The sequence below is a fragment of the Neurospora tetrasperma genome (genome assembly GCF_000213175.1).
Source record: "Neurospora tetrasperma FGSC 2508 unplaced genomic scaffold NEUTE1scaffold_2, whole genome shotgun sequence".
Classification (NCBI taxonomy): Eukaryota; Fungi; Ascomycota; class Sordariomycetes; order Sordariales; family Sordariaceae; genus Neurospora; species Neurospora tetrasperma.
In genome coordinates, this window is record NW_009799100.1 from 4,641,526 (window position 1) to 4,665,388 (window position 23,863).

General features: G+C 51.0%; 4 protein-coding genes across 4 annotated transcripts; all 4 read right to left on the reverse strand.

The window, feature by feature from the left end:
* Positions 1 to 3,142: 3,142 nt before the first annotated feature.
* Positions 3,143 to 7,075, reverse strand: NEUTE1DRAFT_80139 (uncharacterized protein; the record flags this gene model as incomplete). The annotated part of the gene is made up of 4 exons (XM_009851658.1): positions 3,143 to 3,893; positions 3,990 to 5,454; positions 5,509 to 6,850; positions 6,941 to 7,075. The coding sequence occupies 4 exons, from the start codon at positions 7,073 to 7,075 to the stop codon at positions 3,185 to 3,187; spliced, it is 3,651 nt and encodes a 1,216-aa protein (XP_009849960.1).
* An 841-nt stretch (positions 7,076 to 7,916) lies between these two features.
* Positions 7,917 to 9,194, reverse strand: NEUTE1DRAFT_129055 (uncharacterized protein; the record flags this gene model as incomplete). The annotated part of the gene is made up of 1 exon (XM_009851659.1): positions 7,917 to 9,194. One exon carries the CDS (start codon positions 9,177 to 9,179, stop codon positions 7,917 to 7,919), a length of 1,263 nt encoding a protein of 420 aa, XP_009849961.1.
* Positions 9,195 to 13,390: 4,196 nt separating this feature from the next.
* NEUTE1DRAFT_39966 (uncharacterized protein) lies at positions 13,391 to 16,200 on the reverse strand (the record flags this gene model as incomplete). The annotated part of the gene is made up of 5 exons (XM_009850523.1): positions 13,391 to 13,441; positions 13,667 to 14,088; positions 14,228 to 15,082; positions 15,151 to 16,042; positions 16,126 to 16,200. 5 exons carry the CDS (start codon positions 16,198 to 16,200, stop codon positions 13,391 to 13,393), a joined length of 2,295 nt encoding a protein of 764 aa, XP_009848825.1.
* Positions 16,201 to 16,396: 196 nt separating this feature from the next.
* Positions 16,397 to 18,204, reverse strand: NEUTE1DRAFT_80146 (uncharacterized protein; the record flags this gene model as incomplete). The annotated part of the gene is made up of 2 exons (XM_009851660.1): positions 16,397 to 17,753; positions 17,814 to 18,204. The coding sequence occupies 2 exons, from the start codon at positions 18,202 to 18,204 to the stop codon at positions 16,564 to 16,566; spliced, it is 1,581 nt and encodes a 526-aa protein (XP_009849962.1).
* Positions 18,205 to 23,863: the final 5,659 nt, after the last annotated feature.

Here is a 23,863-nt window from a genome sequence, read left to right on the forward strand (position 1 = left end):
AATGTACGACGTGGTGAAGTGGGCTTCGTCTTCTCCCTTTTCTGTGTTCGTACCAGTGCAGTTGGGGTTGCCATTTTTCCTTTTTTTTATCCCGTCTTCCCTATAACGTATATGAGAAGTTTATATATGCTTCGAATCCATGACCCTGACGAGTGACAATGACAAGTGGTAAGCCAAGACGGCTTCCGCAGGCTTCTTCGCTGTCCACTTTCAACGCTTGCACCCCATTTCGATCTTTTGTGTGTGGTGTGTGGTGTGTGGTGTGTGCTGACGATGCTGACGCTGACCTTCCTCAACGGCTTCGGCCCGCTCGCATGCTCGGCGGCACGGCAACGGGCTGGTGGGGAGGGGGGCTGGCTGGCTGGCTGGCTAGCTGGGCGGACGTTTCATCTCGATACGGTCGTAATCCGTCTTTAGCGGACCTCCTCTTTTCTTTCCTTCCCTTCTCGGTCATTTCATTACATTTTTTTCCGTGAATTTTTTTTCTAAACCTCTTCACGGAATCAGGTAAAGTTCAATCAGGCACCATGCCCGTAGTGTGTGAAATTGTGTTTAAATCTTGAGAGGAATACTTCTTGCAACATGTTCACCCGTTACAGAATAACCCCCATGATTCCGTCGTCCATCTGCTTTTCAGTTTCGTCGTGAAAAGCAGGCGGCTGGGGGAAAAAAAAAACACTTCTTGGAATTATCCCATTCGCGCAGCCAAAAAGTTTGTGCAGCAGCAGCAGCAGCAAAGAAATTTTGCTTGCTTCGTGACCAACAGAATTTCTTCCCCAGACAGAAAGCGTCGCATTCAAGAGGGGAACGGACGAATAAACACCGGCCTTCCTGTCCGCAAGGCATCTCACGCAAGACGGGGCTCGGATGCAAAGAGGGTTACACTAGTAATGGGGACAATCGGGGACCTATTAAACTACTCAAATGTAGAAGGTTTCAAAGGGAAGGAAAGAGAAACTAGCGGTCTCCATACCTTCTACCAGTCGGCGCGAACCTTTTTTTTTTTGTGGGTGGCAGTTTGGCAGACTATCCAGTGTGCATGAAGACGGAAAACTTCGGTCCAAAGAAGAATTTACCTGATGTAGTGTATGATTGTCTCAGTGGGAATTGTCTGATATAAACGTGAATATACTCTTTTCAACAACCACCACTCAGGTGATACATAACACGGGCCATGCATACATACAACACGATCGATGGCCCCTTTTCTACCTCTCTATGCTATTTTTCTAATGGTTGGTTCGCAAATGGACAAATGATGGATGCCCATTATTTAACCGTCGTAACCTTGTCCCGTCTGTGTCAATCTGGGGTTGTCGTGACACATAACGTTCAGCATGTGCAAACAGCCAGAGACGTATCTGGTAGGGTAGCTTTGCAAGTTGCAGCGGATGAACATGACGACTGCAACACAAAAAGCCATAAGAACGGGGATGGAGACGGGTAGAAGCGGTAGGCGGTTTTTGAAAATGAAAACGGCTGCTGTTTCTCTGCGCCCGTTGATAGAGGCAATTCATTCTTGTCTTCAAGGCTCACGTGTAACGAGGACAGATCTCTCTAGTTTCTCTTCAGTTGACCGTTCATGTCTCAAAAGAGCCATTCTCGCGATTGGTCCTCGTCGTCGGCCACTCATGTTATTTGTTATATGCGCCCTGGCAGCAGATACACAGTGTCCCATGTACCTTGACGTGCGAATCGCCAATACTATCCTCACTAGTGCTGCCGTGTCAGGTCGCATTGCATGTGCAGCTCTCGGTTGTAGCTTTCCGCTCGACAGTGTAGGCATGTAACTTTTGTCGAGCTTGTCTTTTACGATGCGAGGTTCTTCTTCCACTTCGCTTCTTTCATACATAGATGCGAGCACACCGCCTGCGCCAGGTTGTCAACTCAGCGTCAACCTGCAAGGACTACGCGCAGTCTCGTCGAAAGATGGGCGGTATTGATATTCATTCGGATGTCAATCATCTATACTGCGTTATTGAAACTGAAAGCCAGACAGTCAAGATAAATATCGAAACTGAAGGGTCTCAGGGTTGACCGGGCGTTCGGCAAGGAGACTGGTGGGGGACTCGGATCGGAACAACCTCTTGGTTGGAATGTCTCCTGAGCGAACCAGGAAGTACAGTAGCCATCATATCTGGCACATAACAGCCCTGCGAGGAGTCTTGCTTGGAGGTATGTTACTGTACAGTGTGGAAGCCCCAAATCAATGGCGTGTGCTGTGATACTTCTCTGGTCAAGAGTGGCTGGCTTTTTGCCTTGTGACGGCCCAGGCCAGCGATGCCCAACGACGGGCAGCGGTTTGCGATTTCGGTTTCGAGGTAGCGAACCGACCCCCGATAAGATCATGTTTCGATAACTGTAGGGCAACGTACTTGAATCCCAATGCTTCTCCCACCTGTTCCCGCCCTGGCAGAGTCGGAAAAAGCAGATGACTTCGCCAGACTACATAATACATATGCGAGTACGGGCGCACAGCATAGGGCAGCTATTAATTGGCAGGTCGCAAGCCGACTGACATCGAGACTTGCTCTTGCTCAAAGGACCCGGGGTGTAAGAGGCGCTTCGTGGGAATGGTATGCAAAGTTAGTTGGACAGCATACAGTTCGGTTCTCCACGCAAAACACTTTTGAAATGTCACGATAGGCAGGTGAACTTGTGGCGTTTTCGGGTAAAGTAGCCTTGATCTCCGGGTGAGCCGTCGTCCTTTACCCTCATTTCATCCTGACTTTCAGATGATCAACAACGTGTTGCATGTACACGTGGCGATTGTTGTTCGCTTGCGTGAATTTCTCTTGAAAAACCTGTTGTCCCCTTTCTCTGAAGAATAATTGCTGAATCGACAGTTGTGAGCAGGCCAAAGCAGCGACAAGACTGAAGGCTCGTTTTGTGCCTTGGACATGGTCGCATCTCACCAGGGCAGCATTCCCAACACACGCAGCGCACCCAGTATGCCCGTGCAATGAATTACTGGTACAGGCTTGTGCTCCAACGACAGCCCATCACCGGCGCTGCTGCTATCGCTGTTGCCAGACAAATGTCAATGGACGCATCTGGATGGAGCGGCGGGAGCGGTTTCTCGACCGTGGTTGGTTGGAATCACAAAAAACTCGAGACATCAGTGGCGCGGACTTTTCTCCTCCGGTGTTCCATGCTTGCTGCCTACATGAGCGAAAGAGGCGGTCTAGCTGCCCAACTCGAGAGCCTCAATCAGCGATTTTACAGACCCCTTTTCAGCCTGACCCCAATCAACGCCCTTCAACTTCTGTGCTGCTGGGTCATTGAGGCTGATCGAGGTTAGTCCCCAGAGCTCATCGACCACAAAGCTCCTGATACGTGGCCATGGATGCATCACGAGGGCACCGAGTCTCTTACGAGCGTCCATGATGCCCTCTTGTTTCCGTTGTTCATCTGTACCGTCCACAGATGCCTGTTCAGAGCCGTAGGACCGACCGAGCGCAGCGACGGCGCCGTAAACCCTGATACAGGCCTCGATCTTGCGAACGTTACCTGTCTTATAGCAGGATTTCTGGGCCTGTAGGCATAGGCTCTTATAGTTGATCTGGTCACATGTTTGAAAGATGCCCACATGGAGCAGGAAAGCAGTGATCTCCAATGTCGGGACTAGCACGCGGTCCTGGCCTTGCCTGCTCTTAAGATTGCGAAGGAGTGCAGTGCACACGGCGTCTGTCTTCTTCTTCGACTGTTGGCAAAAGTCGCACAGGGCAGCTCTAGTTGCAATGACAAGCTCTTCGTTTCCGGTGTCGGCGGATGAGACAAGTCCGGCCAGGAGCTCCTCCATCCAAACATCCGGGTCAGCTTTAAGAGTGTCTGATATACTGGGTTGTAATGTGTCTTCGAATAACAAATTAAGCAAGAAGCCGAAGTAGGCTCTGGAAGAAAAAGTTGATTCGCGAACCCTAGCAGAGCAACTGGAACCTGTCAGCATCTTTGTTGACAACAACGTCAGGCAATCGGACTGGACTCACTTCGCTTTAAGAACCAGAGCTAGAGCAGTCTGCGCTTCAGCTCTTACTTTGTCCAACTTCTCGGCTGCAAGACGCAGAATGCGCAAGAACAACGCTGAAACAACCCGGACAGCCTCGTTTGTGGGAAGTCGATCGAGTCTCTCCCAGAGGAACTTTGTTGCTTTAATAGCCTGCAAGCGGACTAGAGACCCGACGTCACCCCGTGCATTGGTGGTGTAGTCGTCCAAGCCGGCGGCAATCAGCTCGAGAAATGTGTCAACATTTTCTCGCAATATATCACTCTGAGTTAGACTAGAGAGGATAGAAACTCGGGTTTCGATGTCATTATCACTCTTCCAACGCTCGACAAAGGCGCTGCACATTAAGCTTCTGTCCTGCTCAGCGACCTTCAAAGTCGCAAGTACGGAGTACGACATGGCGAGCGCAGCGAAATATCCCGAGGCGGTAGTTGCTCGACCAGATGAACGATAACGAACAGCGTCAGCCCATTCGCGTACGACGTTTTCACGCTCAGCATCTTCACAGAATATGAGCAGAACAAGCGCAGCTTCAGAAGCTACATATATGATTTCCTGCTCGGGACGGACAAGCCATTTTGCCAGGTTAGCTTTAGCAAGTCCTGCAATCCTGCTAACCTGTTCAGGTCTAGGTGTCATCTTCGCAACCAGGCTGGAAATCTCATTGCCACTTTTTGCAAAGAGGGCTCGTCCAGGCAGCAATACCTTTTCGGGCAACCTCAGCGTAGCGCCATTACTGGTCAGTACAGATGACTGCAAGACCGGGAAGGAGGATATGATCAAAGAGCTCGCTCCCTCCGCGATCAATTCCGGTTTACGGTATGTTGTGATGTTGGCATCTGTCAGGATTTCTGTTAACCCCGCAAGAGAATTGGAAATGAAGTTCGGGATAGAGTCGTGGGAAGCGGTGCTTCCTGCGTCTTGAGACGCGCTTGCAGTGTTCGGGAATGCGTCGAGCAAGGATGCAAAGCTCATAAGTAGCCCGTGTCTTTCCTCCACTTGCCGTACTTGCAGTGACTTGATCCGGTCAAGGACCATAGTCATGAAGTGCGTGAGCCTTGCAGCCGAATCGGGGACGCCCACGGCAAGCTCTGAAGCAATGGTGCCAAAGGACGCTCCTGCTGCTCTTCTCGCCATGGCGTCGAAATCGCCGATGCCCCTCCAGCCGAGGAGCGCGTGCAAAATGGCCTCGCCATACTGACTCGATAATTTGGTGACATTCAGGGCGACCTCCTGGAGAGCTCTGGATCTCCGAGCTACAGCGTGGTAGTCAACTGTTTGGACCACCCAAATTCCCTTCTCAACCGTATCAGGATGACGGCCAATCAGTTCCTGCAAGGCGGCAGAAGAACCACGTCTGATGTTTCCTGATGGATCCAGGCATGCAGCCACCACGAGTTCCGTAGCCAGAATTTGGAGCATAGAGGCCTGTTGGTTGTAGGATCTGGCTGATATCGTGGAGCCGGTGGGGACTGCAAGCAGTTCCTTTGTACTATATCTACGTGCGAGTGCCCATATGCCGAAGCACGCCGCATCTCGAACATTGGTGCCGATAGATCCGCCAGAAGTTCCTCGCCTTTCGAACGAAAGCCCGGTCAAAAGGGCATTGATGATGCCATTGAGATTTTCTGCCGGGGGTGAACGTCTGTATAGAAGGTGGGATAGAGTGAGCATCAGCCCATGCCACTCGAGAGGATCAACGGCGCCAATGTCCATGACTGGCGGTGCGTTTGTATCCTTGGGGTCCTTGACCCATAGGACATTTTTGTTCAACGAGTCAATCACGGCCTCGACAACTTCTGAGGCCATGTCAGGATCAAGCTTCAAGGTGATGACACTCAGCGCTTTGCTAGCAGCGAACCGGACTGGCGTATCATTGTCTGCGAGATTTTCGAGTAAGAAACCAATGGTGGTTTCAATAATCTCCATGCTCGACATATCTTGCCTGGACACGCGCAAGATGGAAACCGCGAGTGACCGAATCACCTTGATCATTGTCTTGCGAGCCAGTGCCGATGACATGACTGAACCGGCAGCATTTTGATCAGTGGCAGCCCCATGAACTTCGTGAAACAAAGTCAGCAGATATTTGTCCATGTCGGAGGTATCGATTGACGAGATAAGAACGCCGGACAGGAAGGAGAGAACGCCGATGTAATGGTAAGGTGTTCTTTCAAGTCCCTCTTGAGGGCGAAGAGCGGAGAGAGCCCAGTTTACTAAGGCATCCATTACGCCAAGTTGCTGCATATCTCTGCGCATGGAAACACGGACCAAGAGGGCTTTTGCGGCATCGCGCTCCTTGCCCGGGGAGGCAAGATACTTGATGGCCAGAGGCAGAATGCGAGTAGTTATACCGGGAAGACCTCGAGGCCACTGAAAACCGGGAATAGGCACGAGATCATCCTGCTCGATATCGGTTGATGAGATGGTGGCCAAATCAAAGGGGGCAAGCATAAGGTGTGAAAGCCACAACAAGACAATATACCTCTCCTCCCAGGTCCACTGCGGACCGCTACCGGCGGCGGCGGTGCTGGCATCAGTCGAGGAGGGCTGTGCGTCTTGGTGTCTTTCTGACTCCTCAAGGGCAGAGAGTACAAGCTCGAGGTACTTTGTCTCGTTGTTGAGAAAGCGGACAATGACCTTTTCACCACGAATCTTGCAGAAGGTGTACAAGATCTTGCAAATGGCCCTCGGCAACGGAGTCAACAGATCCGATCTGGTTGAAAGCAGTTTGTTCCGGTAGCGAGATTGCTGATACTCGAGGAAATTCTCGGCAAGGATGGGAAGCCATTTCGGCAGCCAGGGATCCAGAAGCTGTGGGAGTTCTTGGAAAGGATCAAGGAGCTGTGGATCTCATTAGTTCTCGCTGCCATCGTATACGACTGTAAAGACACTTACTCCGGAAATGATGCGCTCCAGCTCACGAGAACGCACACGGGATCTGACTACAGTGCCACCGGAGCCATTCTGCTTCCTGAGGAAGGGGACTAGGGAGGTGTCGAAATCGGCGATGAGGTCATTGGATATTTTTTGTAGCTTGATGTCCAAGTCGTCTTCTGGCGCGTCCATGATGATGACACAGTCTACTATACCCTCGAAGTTTGACAGTCTAGTAGGATTGAGTGATGGACAGTCGGTGATGATTTCAAGTAAGATGGTTGGTTGATGCCGGCTTCACTTTGGAGTACGGTGCCTGCCGTGAGACTGTGAGGGGAGACTGCCAAGAAAGACAGCTCATTGGCGCTGCCGTCGGTACAGTAGCCTGAGTGCCGATGTACCCCGCTTCTACAATCACTGCAAAACATTCCACTGCTCACTCTCGACGGGACAATATCGAGAGAAGGAGCAGCCAGCAACTACAATCAAATCAAGAAGGCAGCATGGACACGCGCTTCGTTCATGTATCATCGAAATCTCTGCACCTGCCTCAACTGCAGTGGTCAAATGAACGATCGGAGGCCGACGTCGGAAGGGTTTCTCGCTACCTTAGGCAGCAGTACGCTTCACGGCACTTGGCAGTTGTTCTTGCTGTGTTCGTCAATCGCAGCGGATCACAACAACTGAACAACAACCTAACAAACAGCTCACGACCTTCTCACCACAGCCGGGCATTCAGACACAGGTCACATCGGGCACAGCATGAATCGGTCCCGATAGTGTCGATACTGTTTGGTGTCTTTATTCAAGTACACCATGGCATGGTCCAATCTACCCTCATGTTCGACCCATACATATTCCAAGGTACCAAACAGACCAAACACCATTAGAACTACTGATTACCACAAGGAAGCCGCCCGTATTCCATTCCACTTGGTATTACATTACACCACCCTCATATCGTACAGCCATCGAACCCCAAACGCCATCGTAGAAACCGCGCCCATTCGAAAATGAAAACAAAAACACTAAACTACTTCTTGATCGCCGTCAACGCGCCCACCAGCACATCCATGGCCGAGCTGTGTGTTGCTGCCGTCGGCCCCTTGCCTGCCTCGGCTGGCCCTGCCCAGCTGATGCCCAGCTGGTTCTTGGAGTTGCGGTTGTGGGCCCAGATCGAGTCGGCGTTCTTGAGGATGGCGTCCCGGAAGTTGTCGTGCGGCGCTACGTTGTGGAGGTAGGCCAGATTGCGCACAAAGACGCCCTTGAACTGACTCCCGTCATCGCCACAGTTGGGTTCGCACCGGTCGATTTCGCGGATAATGCCGTTTTCGTCCTGAAGCGCCTTGAGCGCTGCATTCGCGATGGTGACGGCTTCGGCCAGATAAGACTGGTCGCCCGTCGCCTTGGACAACTCCACCAGGCCGCCCAAGATGACGCCCTGGTTGTACGACCACGTCGGCATTTTGTTGTTGACGCAGCCCTGGTCCGTCCTCTTTAGCCCGTCGTTGATGAGGCCCTTGTCGTTGATCAAGCCGCTCTGTTTGAACCAGTTCCACGCCTCGACCGTCTGGCTTATGTACCAGTCTTTCCTCGGCGACTCCCGGTTGGCGAGACTGGCGCCTAGGGCGATGTACAGTTCGTTTGCAATGGCGTTCTTGTATTTCCTGTCCTTGCTCCACCATATTCCTCCTCCGCATGTCGAGTCGAGGCCATTTACCACCATATCATCATAAATGGTTTGCGCAGCGGTGAGCATGAAGAGATCGCCTGTTGCGTCCCATCCCCGGACCAGAGCCAGTCCCCACCAACCCTCGTCGTCAAAAAAGTTGTTGAGGAATTTAGGAAAGCCCTGCGATCTTCGTTTTCCTGCTAGTTCGTCCCCTATCGTGTCGTATTCTTCCTCTATCGTTTCGTACTTGTACATCGCGACAAACTTTCCGTTCGCCCCGAGCAGCTTGTCCGCCGTCGCGCTTGTCCTCTGCGCATTGTAGAAGGTGGTCTGGAAGATTTCCTTTATTCTGATGGCTTCGTCGATGGCGGGGTCTGCCAAAGCCAAGTCGCCCATAACCGTGAGGCAGTTGGCGCCGTTCCACCAGCCAGTTGTGTTCCAGAGACCCGACGGTAGGTCATACCACTCTTGGAGCGCCATGGCAGCATCTTGGGCCTTTTGGGCATAAGTGCTGTTGTCCACTTGGGCATAGGTGCTGTTGTCGTTCACCGCATGTCGATGAGGATGGGTGGATGCGAAAAAGAGAGTCCGGGCAGCGAGAGGACCCCACTGAATGGCTACCATTTTGATCAAAAAGAGAGAATGGAAGGACAGAGGTGATCGACGAGAAGCAAGTCTCCTGGATGACAAGTTCGGTATGGGGGACCGGGGAGCAGTCGATGGCCTATATACCCGACATGGTCACCACTAGAGCCATATATGTTGGGACTGGCGAGTGATGCATTGGACATCAGTGAAATGCGCGTGGATTCCAACCATGTCGTGTGCCGTGTGCCGTTCCCCCCATGTGTTGCTTTCTTTAACGCCAGGGGCCTTACAAGGCTGTCCGACCTCGACTAAGAATTCGAGACCGAGCCCGTCATCCTATGTAATATGCCAGCCGCGCTAGGGCAGAAGCGAATCACTGTCACCCTCCGCCTGATCCATGGTCATGGACAAAGCTGGGCAGTCAGTCCAACGATGGCAGGGCAGCAGCCCACAAAAAGTCATGGCTCACAATTGCAATACTCGGCGATGCTATGCCTGTCAAGAGGCGTAAAGCATCCAAAGATTCATGTTATCAATGACGTAGCTGCGCGCGCAGTAGCTCGTTGGGCGGTCAGGGGTTAAGGCTACCATTAACACTTCAGGTCAAGAGTCCACGGTCATAGACTGCCAAGTGTTTCATAACAAAATTGGCTTCATGCCTGAATGACCCAAATCCCAAATAGGGTTGGCACCTGGATTAAGCGACAAAGGAAGTGAAGAAATTTGGGCTACCCCTAGCTTCTTCGGCTCGCGCTTATTACACCGTTGCAGTCTGGGCGGCTCTGCTACGCCTACAAGGCCTGAATGATGCCGAATACAACGCTCCCTAAATTGGCGTTGCAGCGCCCAGAAAGGGGCCTATTCAGTTATTTAGGGCGAATACAGAGCTCTAAGCTCCGTCTCTTTGGGTCGCTTCCCTCTACACTTACCTCTTCGTCACTTGTTGTCGATGTGCGAAAGCGGCGTCTTTTGTCCAACGTGAAGCGTCCCGAATTGGCAGCCCGGTCCATATCCAATGCTCTCTTTTCTGGTCAGAACACAGAGTGAAACAACAAGCTCGCCACGAGAGTGCCCTGTCTGGTGTGTCTCACGGGGGGTATTCTTGGAATACCTACTGTCCCACCACAATGTCATTGGGCATGTTCTCTCTTTGAATCTATTCACCTGAAAAGTATCATCGGACGCCCCAAGTCCAGGGCTCCTCGCAACATAGGATCATGCGGTGCTGTTCATACGGTCACGAATATCGAGTGATGGAGCCCGTTCATACGGCGCACTAGGTAACCTATGGCGTTAAATCCATCCTTCGGCAAGCGACGACAGCCGCTGAAGCAATCCCGGTGAAATCACACAATCACGAAAGCGTAGTCTGCTCGGCGGGTGTTCGGACAACCCGGGAACTGGTGATTGGCCCTAGATGATGACTGTCGGCTCCAGCATGGACGTATAAATGGGGAGTGTCTCATTGCTTCTTTACACATGACAAAATCCCGAACAGAGTACATACGGAAGGTGATACAGAGCGATGCTGTCGTGATGCGGCGATCATCATGTCCGGGCATCCCTTCTTCCTCATCGTCGTATGGCTGTTTTTGGCGGTCATAAGGCCTGGATTCCCAAAGGGGTTTCGTCTGCCCTCAGATGCAGTGTACCTCGCTTCGGGGGCTCCAAAAAAGGTCATCCGTACAGGGCACAGGACGAGTCCCGATTCCCAGACCACAACACCGTTTTCCACGATATCTCATTCCCGAATTGTGGTTAATTGGGAAAGACGGTAGTGGCTTGATTTTCAGGGTAATGACGACATTGGGGTTCAGGTACGGGGCATTGTTCGGTGTATAGCGAACTTGGTCTTTCGGTTTTTAACTCCGCTGAGTGGTTGTTATGGTTGTTGTTGGTGTCCCGTCACGTGAGAAATAAGCTAGCCATGGCCTGCACCTGAGCCCCTATGCCCCAACTTTTAGACCTCCGAACTGTGCACAGTGTGACCTATACTCTTCTCTACTTGATGAATTCAACATCACCACCATCATATTGATTCTTGTCGTTCTTATTCAGCCTGTTCACAGTGGTTCCTGAACCAACCGGACTTCCGGGACAAACCCCTATGATGCACAGGAGATCAAGTATCCACTCCGTTCACATATACTGATATGCAGTCATGATCCCTTTCCTGATAATCGTTCTGTTGATCTGTACCTCTATCAACAGAGCTGAAAATATTGACCCTGAGTTCTCTATCGGCATTCTGGGATGGTCCTACCAAGTTCGAATTGCGAGTCCAATAACCGTTGGCTTTCCATGCTGCTTGTTCGGTGGTCATTCCATCCAGATCGTCATCTCACACCCATTCCCACCAAGGAAGTTGGGTCAGATGGACCGGATTCAGTCACGATCCTTTCTTCCATCCGACTTTTACCTCCGTTACCAAAAGCGCGAGCCATCTCACAATTACGGAGCTTTCACATCTTGTCATGGACAAGGACCAAACCTCGGCAACCCTGATGTGGTGTTTCCGAAGCGTGCCACACGATGTGATCAATTTCTAGTCAGCTCACGTCCATTTCCAATCCCAGAAAGGGATCACCAAACCGACAAAACAGGTCATCGATTTACAGACCCCTTCGTTTGATCCGTCTACGAATCTTGAGGGACCTCCTCGTCTGTAGGTAAATTGGCAACGAAAAGATGTCGGTCGGTAGTTTGCTGCTGTTAAGGTTCGTCACACCAGGTGATTCCATCTTGGCGATATCTATGTTGCACGAGGAAACAGAAACACCTGCGAAGCCGGGATCGGGGGCTCCTTTTTTTGAGTTTTGAGTAACCCAATCGCTTCGGTCCACGGGAACATTATGATTTCCATGATGCTCTTTCTGGTATGCTTGTTTTCGGAGCAAAGAAAAAGTGGCTTAAGACATTGGAAGGATTTGAGACCTTCGAAAAGAGTACTCACCCCCAGCCTTTTTTTTGCAAGTTAAGGTATTGATGAGCTGGCAAAGCTTCCCCAGCACCTTCTGGAAGGGTACCTACCTAGCTAGCCACTGATGTCATATCAACGAAAGAAATGGCTTATGGCTTTAAGAGGCTGAGACAAAAGGGGTTGGTTGGGTCTTCTGGGGTATCAAGTTAGATCCAACTTTAATTCGGGAGTCTCTTGGTCTCTCCAATCGTTTTGTTATTGTCGGTGTTATTGGCTTTAGTTCGTACGCAACATCTGGGAATCCAACCTGCTAAGAACGACTGAGTTGAAGGTCTCTTGGACCTCTTCAACACATAGCTACCACTATAGTTATCCTTGACTCCATTGTTACTCATCAACTATCTCATTCGCAGTTTATGAACATGGGGTGTTGTTGCACTTTCTGTCTTCGTCAGGGATCGTCAGAAATTTAGCGGTCAGATAGACAGGAGCAGATCAGCCGGGCTTATCCCGAAGGGTCGCTATAGCAGGTCTTAATGTATGTCTGTACGTCCTCGGGGATAAAAGGGATCCGTGCATTTGGATCTCGGAGAAGGAGATCAACCAACTTGGACAGTCATTGTTGTCTGTGTGGAATGCACTCGAGCTTTGCATCAGTCTTGCTAAGCTTTGCTCCGTAGAGGTAACCTCTTCGTCTTGTGAACTTCTGAACAGATTTGTTCTTCGCAGAAAGAAAAAAAGAAGAAGGAAAAGAAAAAGAAGTCAAAGGTAAATTGTCTTGGTTTTTCCATAGCAGATGTTCGACAATTGTGTTGTTCATTCAGTGGAGAAGTTCTCACAGCAGGCTTGCTCCCAAGTACGAGTAGAGGTATTACGTGGGCAGCTATCCAGGTCTGGTTTATATAGTGTTTTGTTCTATTTCAACATATGGCCTTGTTCTGTAACCAAATTTTCATATACAATCATGAGGTAGGTAGTAAAGGTATGTGGTCTCATATATCCGGATTGTGTACTGGAAAACTCGGGATCCCATCTTTGAGGGAGGTAACGGTGCGGACATGCCATTTTGGCGCAGACATGGATTAGAACCATTCAATGGCTTTTTTTCATCTGTAGGATACCATTTTGAGCATACAGGTTCCTCAATCTCGCCGTAGTCGTCGATCTGCTACCAATCACTACTTGAATTCTTGAGCGGCACTAAACTGAGGATGTGCACGTCGGGCAGTCGGGCGGTCGGGGAACGAGATCGGAACACCCGACGCCAAGACATTCTACAAGCCGATGGCTTCCCCGATGTTAAATACCGATGGACCATCCAACCACCCTATGTAACTGCCGAACTACTCGGCAATTGATCCTCATAGCAGTAACTACACTAGCTTATTCACATGCACCCCCATACAAGCAGTGTTATTCCATCTTGATGTATGTACACTACACAAAATGTGAGCTACATTGATTACATATAAGGCAAAGGATCCCCCCAGTGGCCAAAGTCCAAAGGAACGCCAGTAAAATCACCCAAAGCGGCGATAGTCAAGGGAGCGCCGGTGTAATAATCTACATCAACATTATTCGGGGGGAGCGTAGTCCCAAAGACTCCAACATAACCCTCCGACGACGACGACGACGTCAATGACACGCCGTTGCCATCCCCTATTACATTCACATGCCCCTGCCTTTGCCCCTGGGGCGGCAACGAATGAGAAGAAGAAGAAGTGTGATCAGAGTTTCCACTGGTCTGCACAGTTGTTGTTGTTGTGGTATGTGTTGTATGTGATTCCTGTTGTTGCTTCTGCTGCTCCACCACAACCAAGTCATAAGCACGCAGAAAGTTCACCAGACAATCGTGGCACCGCGAAATGACAAGGCTGTTTTCGCCGAAGCGGGAGAGTAAGTCGACGGCGTCGCTGAGGGCGGAGCGTACCGTGGTGAGTTCGGAGTCACTGAGGAGATCGGAGAAGGAGGGTTTTGTGCCGGCAATAAGGAGGACGGTGTAGAGAGTTAGGGAGGCGCCGAAAGCTGTGAGATGAGTTAGAGATGAGATTGGTATAGTTCGTAGTTAAGTGACCTTCGCCTCCATCACAAGAGCAGGCAGCAAAGCATCAAGGGGCCGGAGTGAGTGAGAGGGTGCCAACGAATGAACTTAAGAGGTACGTACCATGATAAGCAGTCAACCACCAAGCTCCCGAGAGCAGCACCTTCTGGTTCTGCCACCGGTCCACAATCGCTTTTGCAAGCGCTATACATTCTCTGCAGGCACGGATACATCTCCGCAGGGATACTACACCGGACTCGCGCAGTAGTGCCACGTTCATATCGACCTCGCCATGCCCATGCCCAGGTTCCGGCTGGAGTCCGAGAAACTTTAGCAGAACTGGACGCTCGACCAGGGTGCATAAACCGTAGTACCGAAGGCTGAGAACGGCTCGTAGGCGTTGGGCTTCGATGCTTGGTGATGGTGAATCTAGGACAGGAGGAGGAGTTTCCGTAGTTAAGTTTTGGGGCCGTAAGTCTGATGGCACAGACTGGTGCCATTGGGATAACTTCCATGAAAAATCAAAGGCCAGACGAAGGGTGTCGAAGGTGTTGACGTGGTTGAGGGAGCTACCGCCTGCATTGTCGTCGTATAGTTGGGATACCACCTGACATGTGATATGTGAAAGTTGGACACCGCATTTGAAGGCATCTACGCTCGTTGCAACGACGGCTCGGCTTGCGTACATGGTGGGAAAATGTTCGTTGATGTCTTGTGGGGGTTCCAGTCGATTCTGAAGAGAGGGAGGGATGGTCATGGGCCGACCGAATTTGGCGCTCAGGTTGTTGTCGTTCATGATAATCAAGAACCACGTTCGCTTACGCATCTCACGCTCGAGAAGGGTCAAGTGTCGAGAGGCATCGGCTGAGTGCAAGCCTATTTGCAAAGCGGACTTGACGGCCAACGAGTGTAAGGTCCAGAGCTGGGCTGACTGAGACGAGCCATGAAGATACTCGATCATGAGGCAGAGGAGTTGTACTGTATAGGAAGGGGGTAGTATGTTAGCGGGCGGTTGCTGGAAATTAGTCAGAACCGGGACCCTTTACCGGTTTCTAAACTGGACGAGATCAGGAACTGTGGCATGACCAGGTCTTTGGCCCACTGAAAGTATCTTTCCGAGGTTTCGGCCGATGTCTCGGAGGGAGTAGAGGGAGAATTGGTACGGTACACGGTGGCAATGATCATGTAGAGCAGAGCAAGCCACACGCGGCGAGCGCCCATGAACCCTCTTTTCCGCAGGTCGTTGTAGGTGCTCATGAACGTGTCTTGATGGATGAAGGGGAAGAAAAGGCCTATGGTGCTGAAGTATTCGTGAATGATATTGGTGGCTTCTGGTTCTGCAGGGACATGATGGCCAGGTCTGGATCCAACGTTGACCCCGCCATCTGAAGGGTCTTGTCGTCCGCTCTCTGAACGAGTTTGTTGAAGTGACGGATACCTTGAAGATGCAAGTGAATTTGCAGAGGTCGGCATAGCTCGTGAGCGAGAGGTTTGATTTTGAGCCCGAGTCAAGGCTAGCGAAAGTTGGCGTACCAAGGCCACGTTGGAAGAAGGACCAAAATATGTGCAGTTCTCTCCATCATCTGTCAGTTGAACCTCGCCCATGCCATCAACGTGGGCATTTCCCTGGTGTGAACGTGGGAGCCCTGTCATTGTAGGCGGATCCAGTGGTCCATTACTCGTGCTGCCATTAGACTCACGGGTGTCTTCTTGGGCATCGATGTCGTCGCCGTCATCCTGAGTGGCATGTTGACGGCTGGTCCCAGTTCCTCTAGCATTGATTTTGTCTTCAAGAGCACTCAACCTAGAAAGGATGTCCGAAGGAGGAGTGTCTATGGTGCTTGACCTTGGGCGGTGATGCGGTGCCGGTGGCTCGTCATAGACGCAGGGCGCGTCGAGCTCTTTACATCGACCACATCTGGGATGTTGGCCATCACACTGTTCCCGTATTGCTGATGTGAGATGCTAGTTGACCACATATCTGCCTCGAGCTCTATGTAAACCGTTTGGAAAGGACGTACCCGTGACTTGCGATTTCGGCAGTTGTGACAGGCAATGGAAACGCGCACGCGCTTCCTTGGACGGTCCTCATCCATGGATTTATGGTATCTTGTATTTGAAGAAGACTCACGTTGAGACCTGGACGTTGTGGAGATGACACTCAAATGTGGTGATGGATGTCCCAGCCCTTAATAGAGGTATAAGCGTGGAGGTGGTGGTGTTTTGTGTGTACGGTGATATGTTTGCTATCTACATGCATACCACTGTAGTTCTCAAAGCCCAGGTACCCCACCTGCTGATGGCCGCGCTAATGCACGATCTGGAGCCCCAGTCGGCATGTGGTCCATGTTATAAGCGCTAACACGCACCGACCCGGCAGTTCATTCTTTCCAAAAACACGTCACCTCACCCCGTCGACACAACACAACATCTCTCTCTCCGTACAACATCATACAACATCAAAGAGGCGCCGGGTGTCCATCAACATCCGACCTGTCGACCCAGTTACCATGCAGACCCGGCCTCAACCGCACCGGCAACTTGATGAGGGCCACCTCTTTGGTCAAGTCCTTGGTGTCCAACACGGCGAGCTCGCTGCACATGTCCTCGTAGTTGGCCAGCAACACCATCACATATCCATCGCCCTCCGCCGCCTCTGAGTCGCGCGGAATGAATATGCACTCGCCCGTGAGCTTGCGCGGTCCTGGAAGGTATCGCTGAATGTCCCCCGTCTCGTGGTTCAAGTGAGCGAGGCCGTTGGACATGGGCGCGCCCCCTCCAGCGCGCGGCATGACAAACTCAAAGTCGGTCACCCCGGGCTTGCGGTCGAAGATGCAGAAGAAGGTGTGCTTGTGCTGCCGCGTCGCCACACGATCATCAATACGCGGAAACTCCATGTCTTCGTCCACCAGGTATGTCGGCTCTGCCAGCTGAAGCTTGTCTGACTGGTAGTCGAGCACAAAATTCGCAAAGTGCGCTTCCACCTCGCCCGGCCTGGGCCCCTTGCCGTTCGCGTCTGGCCACCAGAAGAAGACGTTGTCCTTGGCGTAGGCCATCTGGAGCTGGATGTGGCCCTTGTCGTCCTCGAACGCGTTGGCAACGTGGCCGGCGAATCCATGCGGCGCCTCAAACCACTTGACATCGCTGCCCTGGGCCCCTCGGCGCGGCAAGACTCCGATATACATGGGAATGCTGTAGTCCCACTGCCAATGGTCGCCGCCTTGTTTCATGCGCTCTACATCGCACACGAGGGGTATGATGGGGAAAACGACAAAGTTCTCGGTGACCGCAAAGTCGTGGATCATGCCGCACACCGGGCTCACCAGCCAGACTGTCTCGGCGATCTTGCCGTCGGGTCCAAAACTGTAGTAGCAGATGTCACGGGTGCCGTCTCCCTTGGCTTCGTATCCAAAGCACACCATCTCCCGCGTCACCGGATCGAACTTGGGGTGTGCTGTGAACGTGAGGCTCGGGAGCTGCCCGTCAAAGTCATAGACGCCAAACGTCTCGAGCGTCTCGGGGTCCATGGCATAGGGCGGTGAGTCCTCCTTGAGTGCGAGAAGCTGGCCACGCCAGTAGACAATGTTGGTGTTGGCAGTCGACCGGATCTTGAATTCGACCAGGTCGGTGTATTTGTTTCTGTATTTGCCTGAGCGACTCGTATGTCAGCGCTTCAGCTGCTATGATGCAAGACAGTGATGCTACTCACCCAGCAGGGATCGGCGTGCTTCTGCCTCGCGGACGAACTTCTCGGTCCGCACATAACGCTGCCTGAGGTCGACATGACCATCCTTGAAGTAGAAGCCACTGATGTTGCCGTCGCCATTGAACCATGGATCATTGGGGATGAAGGATGGCAAGTGTGGTTCCGGCATGACACGATAGAAGGTGCCCTCTATGCTCTTGGGGATTTCTCCGACTACCTCCAAATTGGTGATCTCGCCTTCGAATCGAACCGGTCTCATGAAACCCGCTGTGTTTTCGCCTTGAAAGTACCTCGGCGCCGGTGGAAGCTCTTCCGGTTGTTTTCCAGGGATCGCGTCCCTGTCACCATTGCCATGGCCGTCTATGGGCGCATCGGAGAAGACGTATTCAGCCATAACGGGACAGGCAAGCTAAGAACAGCAGAGTTGGAGGAGACAATAAAACGGAATCAGTAGAAGGGATAGGTTTGCTTCCAGGTGGTATAGGTTTTCGAGAGCAACTTTCCCGAGTTTATATATACGAAAACTTATACCAATCAGATGCCATGCGCAACATACTATTCTACTAAAGCCACTTAGCCGGCACTGCTGGTCGCCTACGACGTTATCCCCGCCCGAGTCTAAGCTTGAGGTTGGTACAGTATCGCATTGGTCGACAAGCCGATGAGCTAGGGGTCGGGGGTCGGGGGTCGGGTCGGGTCGGGTCGGGATAGCCCGGGCCAGCTTCCGACAACACCTTGATCACCACGGCTGGCCCGCGGCCTTTCCCCGAGACCTCTCCTCTCCTCTCCTCTCCTCTTAGGACGACGCTCTCGGTCCATGCTTCTTCACTTCTCACCGTTTGTCCCCCCTTGATACCTACCCCAGACTCTTTCTCCGACCACATGCCGGCTGTCCGAGTGACACACTGTGCCAGGTCCATTGGAATGAGAATATCATAACTCCATGGCCGTGCTCTCTCTATCCAGACATGAAGACGGCCAGAGGTTCCGGGGGTAGTGAAGCTCGTGTCTCCCCCTCAACGGTCTTTGCTGCTGAGTACACCATCCTGATTCCGGTTTTACTCAATTTTAACGTCTATCATGGCCGCACCACCTAACAGCAGAGTCCTTCCACCTTCCTTTGCTGTCACCACCTTGGACGAAGTTATGGATACCATACTATAGTCACCATTGTCGTCTCCGACAATCTCGAATGATCAAATGGGGAGCGGTTCTATGGAAATGTGTGGCCTTTGGGTGACTGGAAAATGACTGATCATACCCTGAGCGATGTCATCCGGTCAAATCGGTTTGAGGAAGCCCGAGAGGTGGTAGTCAAAGTTGCCACAACCGGTACAAGTAACCATTGTGGACCATATCTCGCGGGGCAAGAATACTGCATGTCGGTAAGCAGCTAACTCCTCTCTCTCTCCCCTTTAAACCAAAGTTGCAAAGTCGTACGTATGCAAACTCGTCGATGAAAAAAGGTAATACGTGGTTGTAGCAGTTAATCCCGGAGAGGCAAAGTTAAGCTATCATCCCACGATACGGGGGCGTCCCGGGAAGTCAGAAGCCGGCTGAGAATGCAGGGTTTGGCGTGTTTTTGTTTGTGCTGATTTTCACGTCTATGTACAGTATGTGATTGCGATTGCTCTGATGGTGTATAGGCCGCACGACGAGGGAGAAAGAATCAAACTCAAAGAAAAGAAAAAAAAAGGAAACTGTTTGACGGCCTGGTGGAGGATGTAGAGAGAGATGGGATGTCGGAGCATACAGCGCATTTGAATCATATGGATAGATAAGTTTAGAGGGCAGTTTGACTGACCTGGCCGTGAAACTGATGAGGACTAGATAAGAGAGATGCCCTAAGCCAGATTCTGAGACAAGTAAAGGGGGTTCTAGATCCCGAGGGAATCTCAAGGCAAGAGATAGAAGTTGGGCATTTCGGACGGTGGCCCGGCCCGGACGTAGAGGTAAGCTCAAAGATCGAAGTAGATTCCTACCCACGCACAGTGAGTGCTTCCTGACCTCCTTTTGATGAGGGAGATAAGATGATCGTAGAAGAGAACCCTTTCCGACAAAGTCTACAGTCAACAAAGATACTGCAACAAACGCAATGACAGTCTAGAACCAGACAAAGACCTTGAGGACCAAGCAAGAGCACAGCAAACCGCCCGTGGATTCCAGACCAGTCCGCAGGCGAAGTTGCGAACCACATCACTGGTTCGGCGCACAGTTTGAACCAAAGCTTTTCTCATCTCCCCTTGGCGTCAAGAGACGGGATGACGGGTCCTTGCACATAAGGCGATTAAGGCCAACTAGGTTCCAGGCGAGAAAAAAACAATCCAAAAAAAAATCATAATCGTTTCCCATCCCGTCCCGTCCTCCGTTCGTCGGCCGATAATAGCATTGCACGAACTGATTGTAGCAAACCATTCCGATTTTTCTGGGAGAGGAAGATGGTACCTAGGTAGGAACATCCTTAGGTTGAAAGGTAGGTACCTAACTAGTCTAACTATGTATGTGATGAGATGTCCTCAACGGCCCTTGGTCATATCGCTTCCTCCTGGGTAGGCGCTTGTGTAACACTCGGTTAAAACGAAGAGCATTTTGGTTGTTCTATGTTTCGGATTATGACAAGGCTAGAAGGAAGGATGTCCTTTATCTTTCATTCAGAAGCGGTCCGTCATAGGATGGATTACGAGGAGGATGTTTTCGATTCGTTTCGAAGGACATTTCAGAGACGTGATGGAACTAGGATGGATGGATGGATGTCTCGTTGTTGGGTAGGTACAAATATGACGGGAAAAGCCGCTCTGGTATTATATGTATGTGGCTGCTTCGGCCCATGTATGTATGCCCTGGGGAAGAGATATCTGGTGAGTGGTTTGTACTTTAACATGCCTGGGTATGTGGGAGGTATGGGCCAAAGCATCGGTACTGTCGGGTACGTATTCCTCTTTTTTTTTCTTCTTCCATGAGTGGTTACAGATCTTTCTTTAACCTTTTCCGTGGTAATCATTCGTAGTGCACTCACTGACAAATATCCGGAAAACGTTTCACGTTCTGCTTCCCACCGGCTATTCACACCCTCTTCGGCCAGAGCTCAGTTCTCGTTTTCATAGTTACATTTTGGTGGAATACTTACGGTGCTTGCTGCATGCATGTCATCGTATAGAGATTTCAACAACAAGGGTAATCGGAGGCTTTCGAAAGACACTCTCCGCTTTATACGAGAGAGGAAACTTCATGATGAGACAATGAACTCGTGAGATGATGGCTACATGTTACTCCGCTCTGGGTCTCCGTTTAGATCTTGTTGCATATTTCGCGAGCAGGGAAGAAGGGACAAACCGACCCCACGCAGAGAGGTTAAGTGTCATGGAAGGATCGCTGGAGTGTAATTTAGAGTTAGTTGACAGCTGGGGCTACGGAGCTACCTCCGGTTTTTTCCTAACTACCCACTTCCCTTCAGTCCCACTCGGTTACTCAACTTGGAATTTCTTGCAGGTCGGTTTACGAGTGAAAGCCGAGCCAACAGTCATTTCTTCGATCTACCCGGATGTGTGCCATAAGTGCCAATCCCTACGCTAAAGATTCCCAATCGAGTCAAGCAACAGACCCGACAGTGCATCCCGTCCTGCTCATTCATAGTCTGATATCCCTTTACTATATCCCGTCCTGCCAAAAGGGTTATATCTCGTCCTGCCAAGAAAGCATAAAAGAGCCTCGTATAAGCAAATCAAGTTCTGGACACCGCCATGGCAAAACCGTTATCTGTCACTACTAATCCCCCGTTACCATGGTTTGGTTCCAGCTGTTTTCAGCATCGGGCCCTGATCCCGTTAGTGGTATGCAATGCCATGTATGTGCTCGAACCCTTCCACCGTCCCATTGGATGTACTGTATAGCCCGCGGCGGAAGTTTCAGAACTCGAGAGCTAATCCGCTGGTGATGCGTGCACCATCGTGAAGCTCCTTGATGATGATGACAATGATGATGGGTGGGGTAGAAGAGCCGTCACATCGAGCTTCCCCGCCAAAAAGTACTGCAATTTGCAATTTGACAGCGCATGTGCAAGTACCGCACCATGTACCTGTACAAACCCAACCCTCCCTCTCATCGGTCGTTACATGGAAGCCGTTGTTGCGTCGTTGCGGTACCTGCTTGAGCGAGCTGCAGCAGAGCACACCACTCGCACACCATCACACCATACCATGTAGTGTATGTAGAAACCCCTGCAGATGCTAACCCTCCATTTGGCGAAAAGCCCCTCTTTTATTTGAATATGTCAGTTGCCTGTATTCCATCTTATGCAAAAAGGTAGCGTTGGATGCTGCGCTTCTAGCGTTATGCAAGCCAAAGCAGATCGGGATCTAGCGCCTAGCGTCATGCATGTAAGCTGTAATGGAAGCTTGGTGTGAGTGGGTGGGACCTTTGCGATATGTCCATAGGGCCAACTTGGATTGGAGAGCAAGCTTTTGTCTTTTCTTCTTTTCTATTTTTTGACATGGTAATTTACCTCCTGAACACAAGATCGAAACCGAACCCATAAGCACTTGCCAGATTATGGCAGCTCGGCGGAAGGAAACCTAATGTCGGTTGCTCTTGCTGTTATCCTCCCTACCCGCGGTTGGATTACTATGAATGTCTCTTTTTCTTTTATTTTCTTCCTTTTTTCTTGCATGCTTCTCGATCATGATTTCGTATCTTACAGTACCCTCGATGCACACGTTGGCTGTGCTTGTTCACATAGTACTGTTAACGAATTTTCCAAACCCAAAGGGAAGGTACCTAGGTATACAGCATGTTAACCGTCAACCAACCAGCCGCAACCATGATGAATTGAAAGTTCCTTCCTTCCTTCCATCAAACCATACCATAATATTCCTCAATGTTTCCCTCGCTCCTTTCCCCCGGCCCACCCCAGCCCAGACCGGGTCTTTACAATCTAACAAACCCACCGGAAGTCGCACCCCCAGTACCCCGCCCCCGCCCCCGCCCCCGCCCCCGGACCCGGACCCGGACCCGATTCTGCAGGGAACCTCAGGCACTGCACTCACTGGGATTACATACGGGGATCACTGGGAAACGGGACCGAAGTGAGTAGTAATATGGAACTCAAACCAGACCGCCGCGGCGGGCGGGAGTTACGTTGCACGGCGTTTTCCCAGCAAGGGTTTTGCGGGGCGGATATGTAGAGGAAAGGAATGGAAGGTAAGTGGAAGCGTGGGGAAAGACTATCACTGTATCTGCCTGGGTAGGTACCTGTAGGCAAGCGCGCGCGCGGAACAAGAAGAAGAAGCGGACATGGAAGTTTCCATGCCGTGGAATCTGGGGGGGGTTCCAATCTGTAACGCGCCGAAGGGTCGGAAACTCGGAGGTTTGAGGGGGACTAAAGGGATGGAAATTGGTTGGATGACTGGATACGTTTAGGGATACGTTGTGCTGAGTGGATGAAACTAACTACCATCATGTACGGCCGGTATTGAATCTATTTGATATCTTTGATGGTTTGTTTTGGAGGTTCATGAAGAAGTCCACGACGATGTCACAAGGATGAGTGACAGACAGCCTAAAGCTGCTTCTTGGGAAAGTACCATGCAGATAAAACGCACACACTGGAGATGTTTTTCGCGAAGATGGCCGGTCTTTCTCGGTCTGGCCCGTTTCGGCTCTCTCTTCCTCTTAGGCTGCTAAAAATCACAGATCAAAGTCTAGACCTGATCTGCGAAGCTGACCGTCACTAGGTAGGTACGATATCTGTATCGAGTCAAGGGAGGGACTGCATGTGCCTAATGAGGAAACCGTTACCTAATGATAGGGCTAACGATGTTCGTTTTTGGTTACCTCTATATATCGATCTGTACCTACCTAGGTTGATCAGGAAAAGCCTGTAGTTGCCTCAATTTTCATGTCAAGTCTTGTTGTCGTCCAGCATATGTATTGTGTTGCTACTACTTGGTCTAGAAGCGGGTCCTCAGCAACTAACTGGATGTAAGTAAGTGATCATGTGTGTGTGTGTGTGTGTGTGTGTATGTGTTCAACGTAACGCAATCTCGGCTACACTTTAA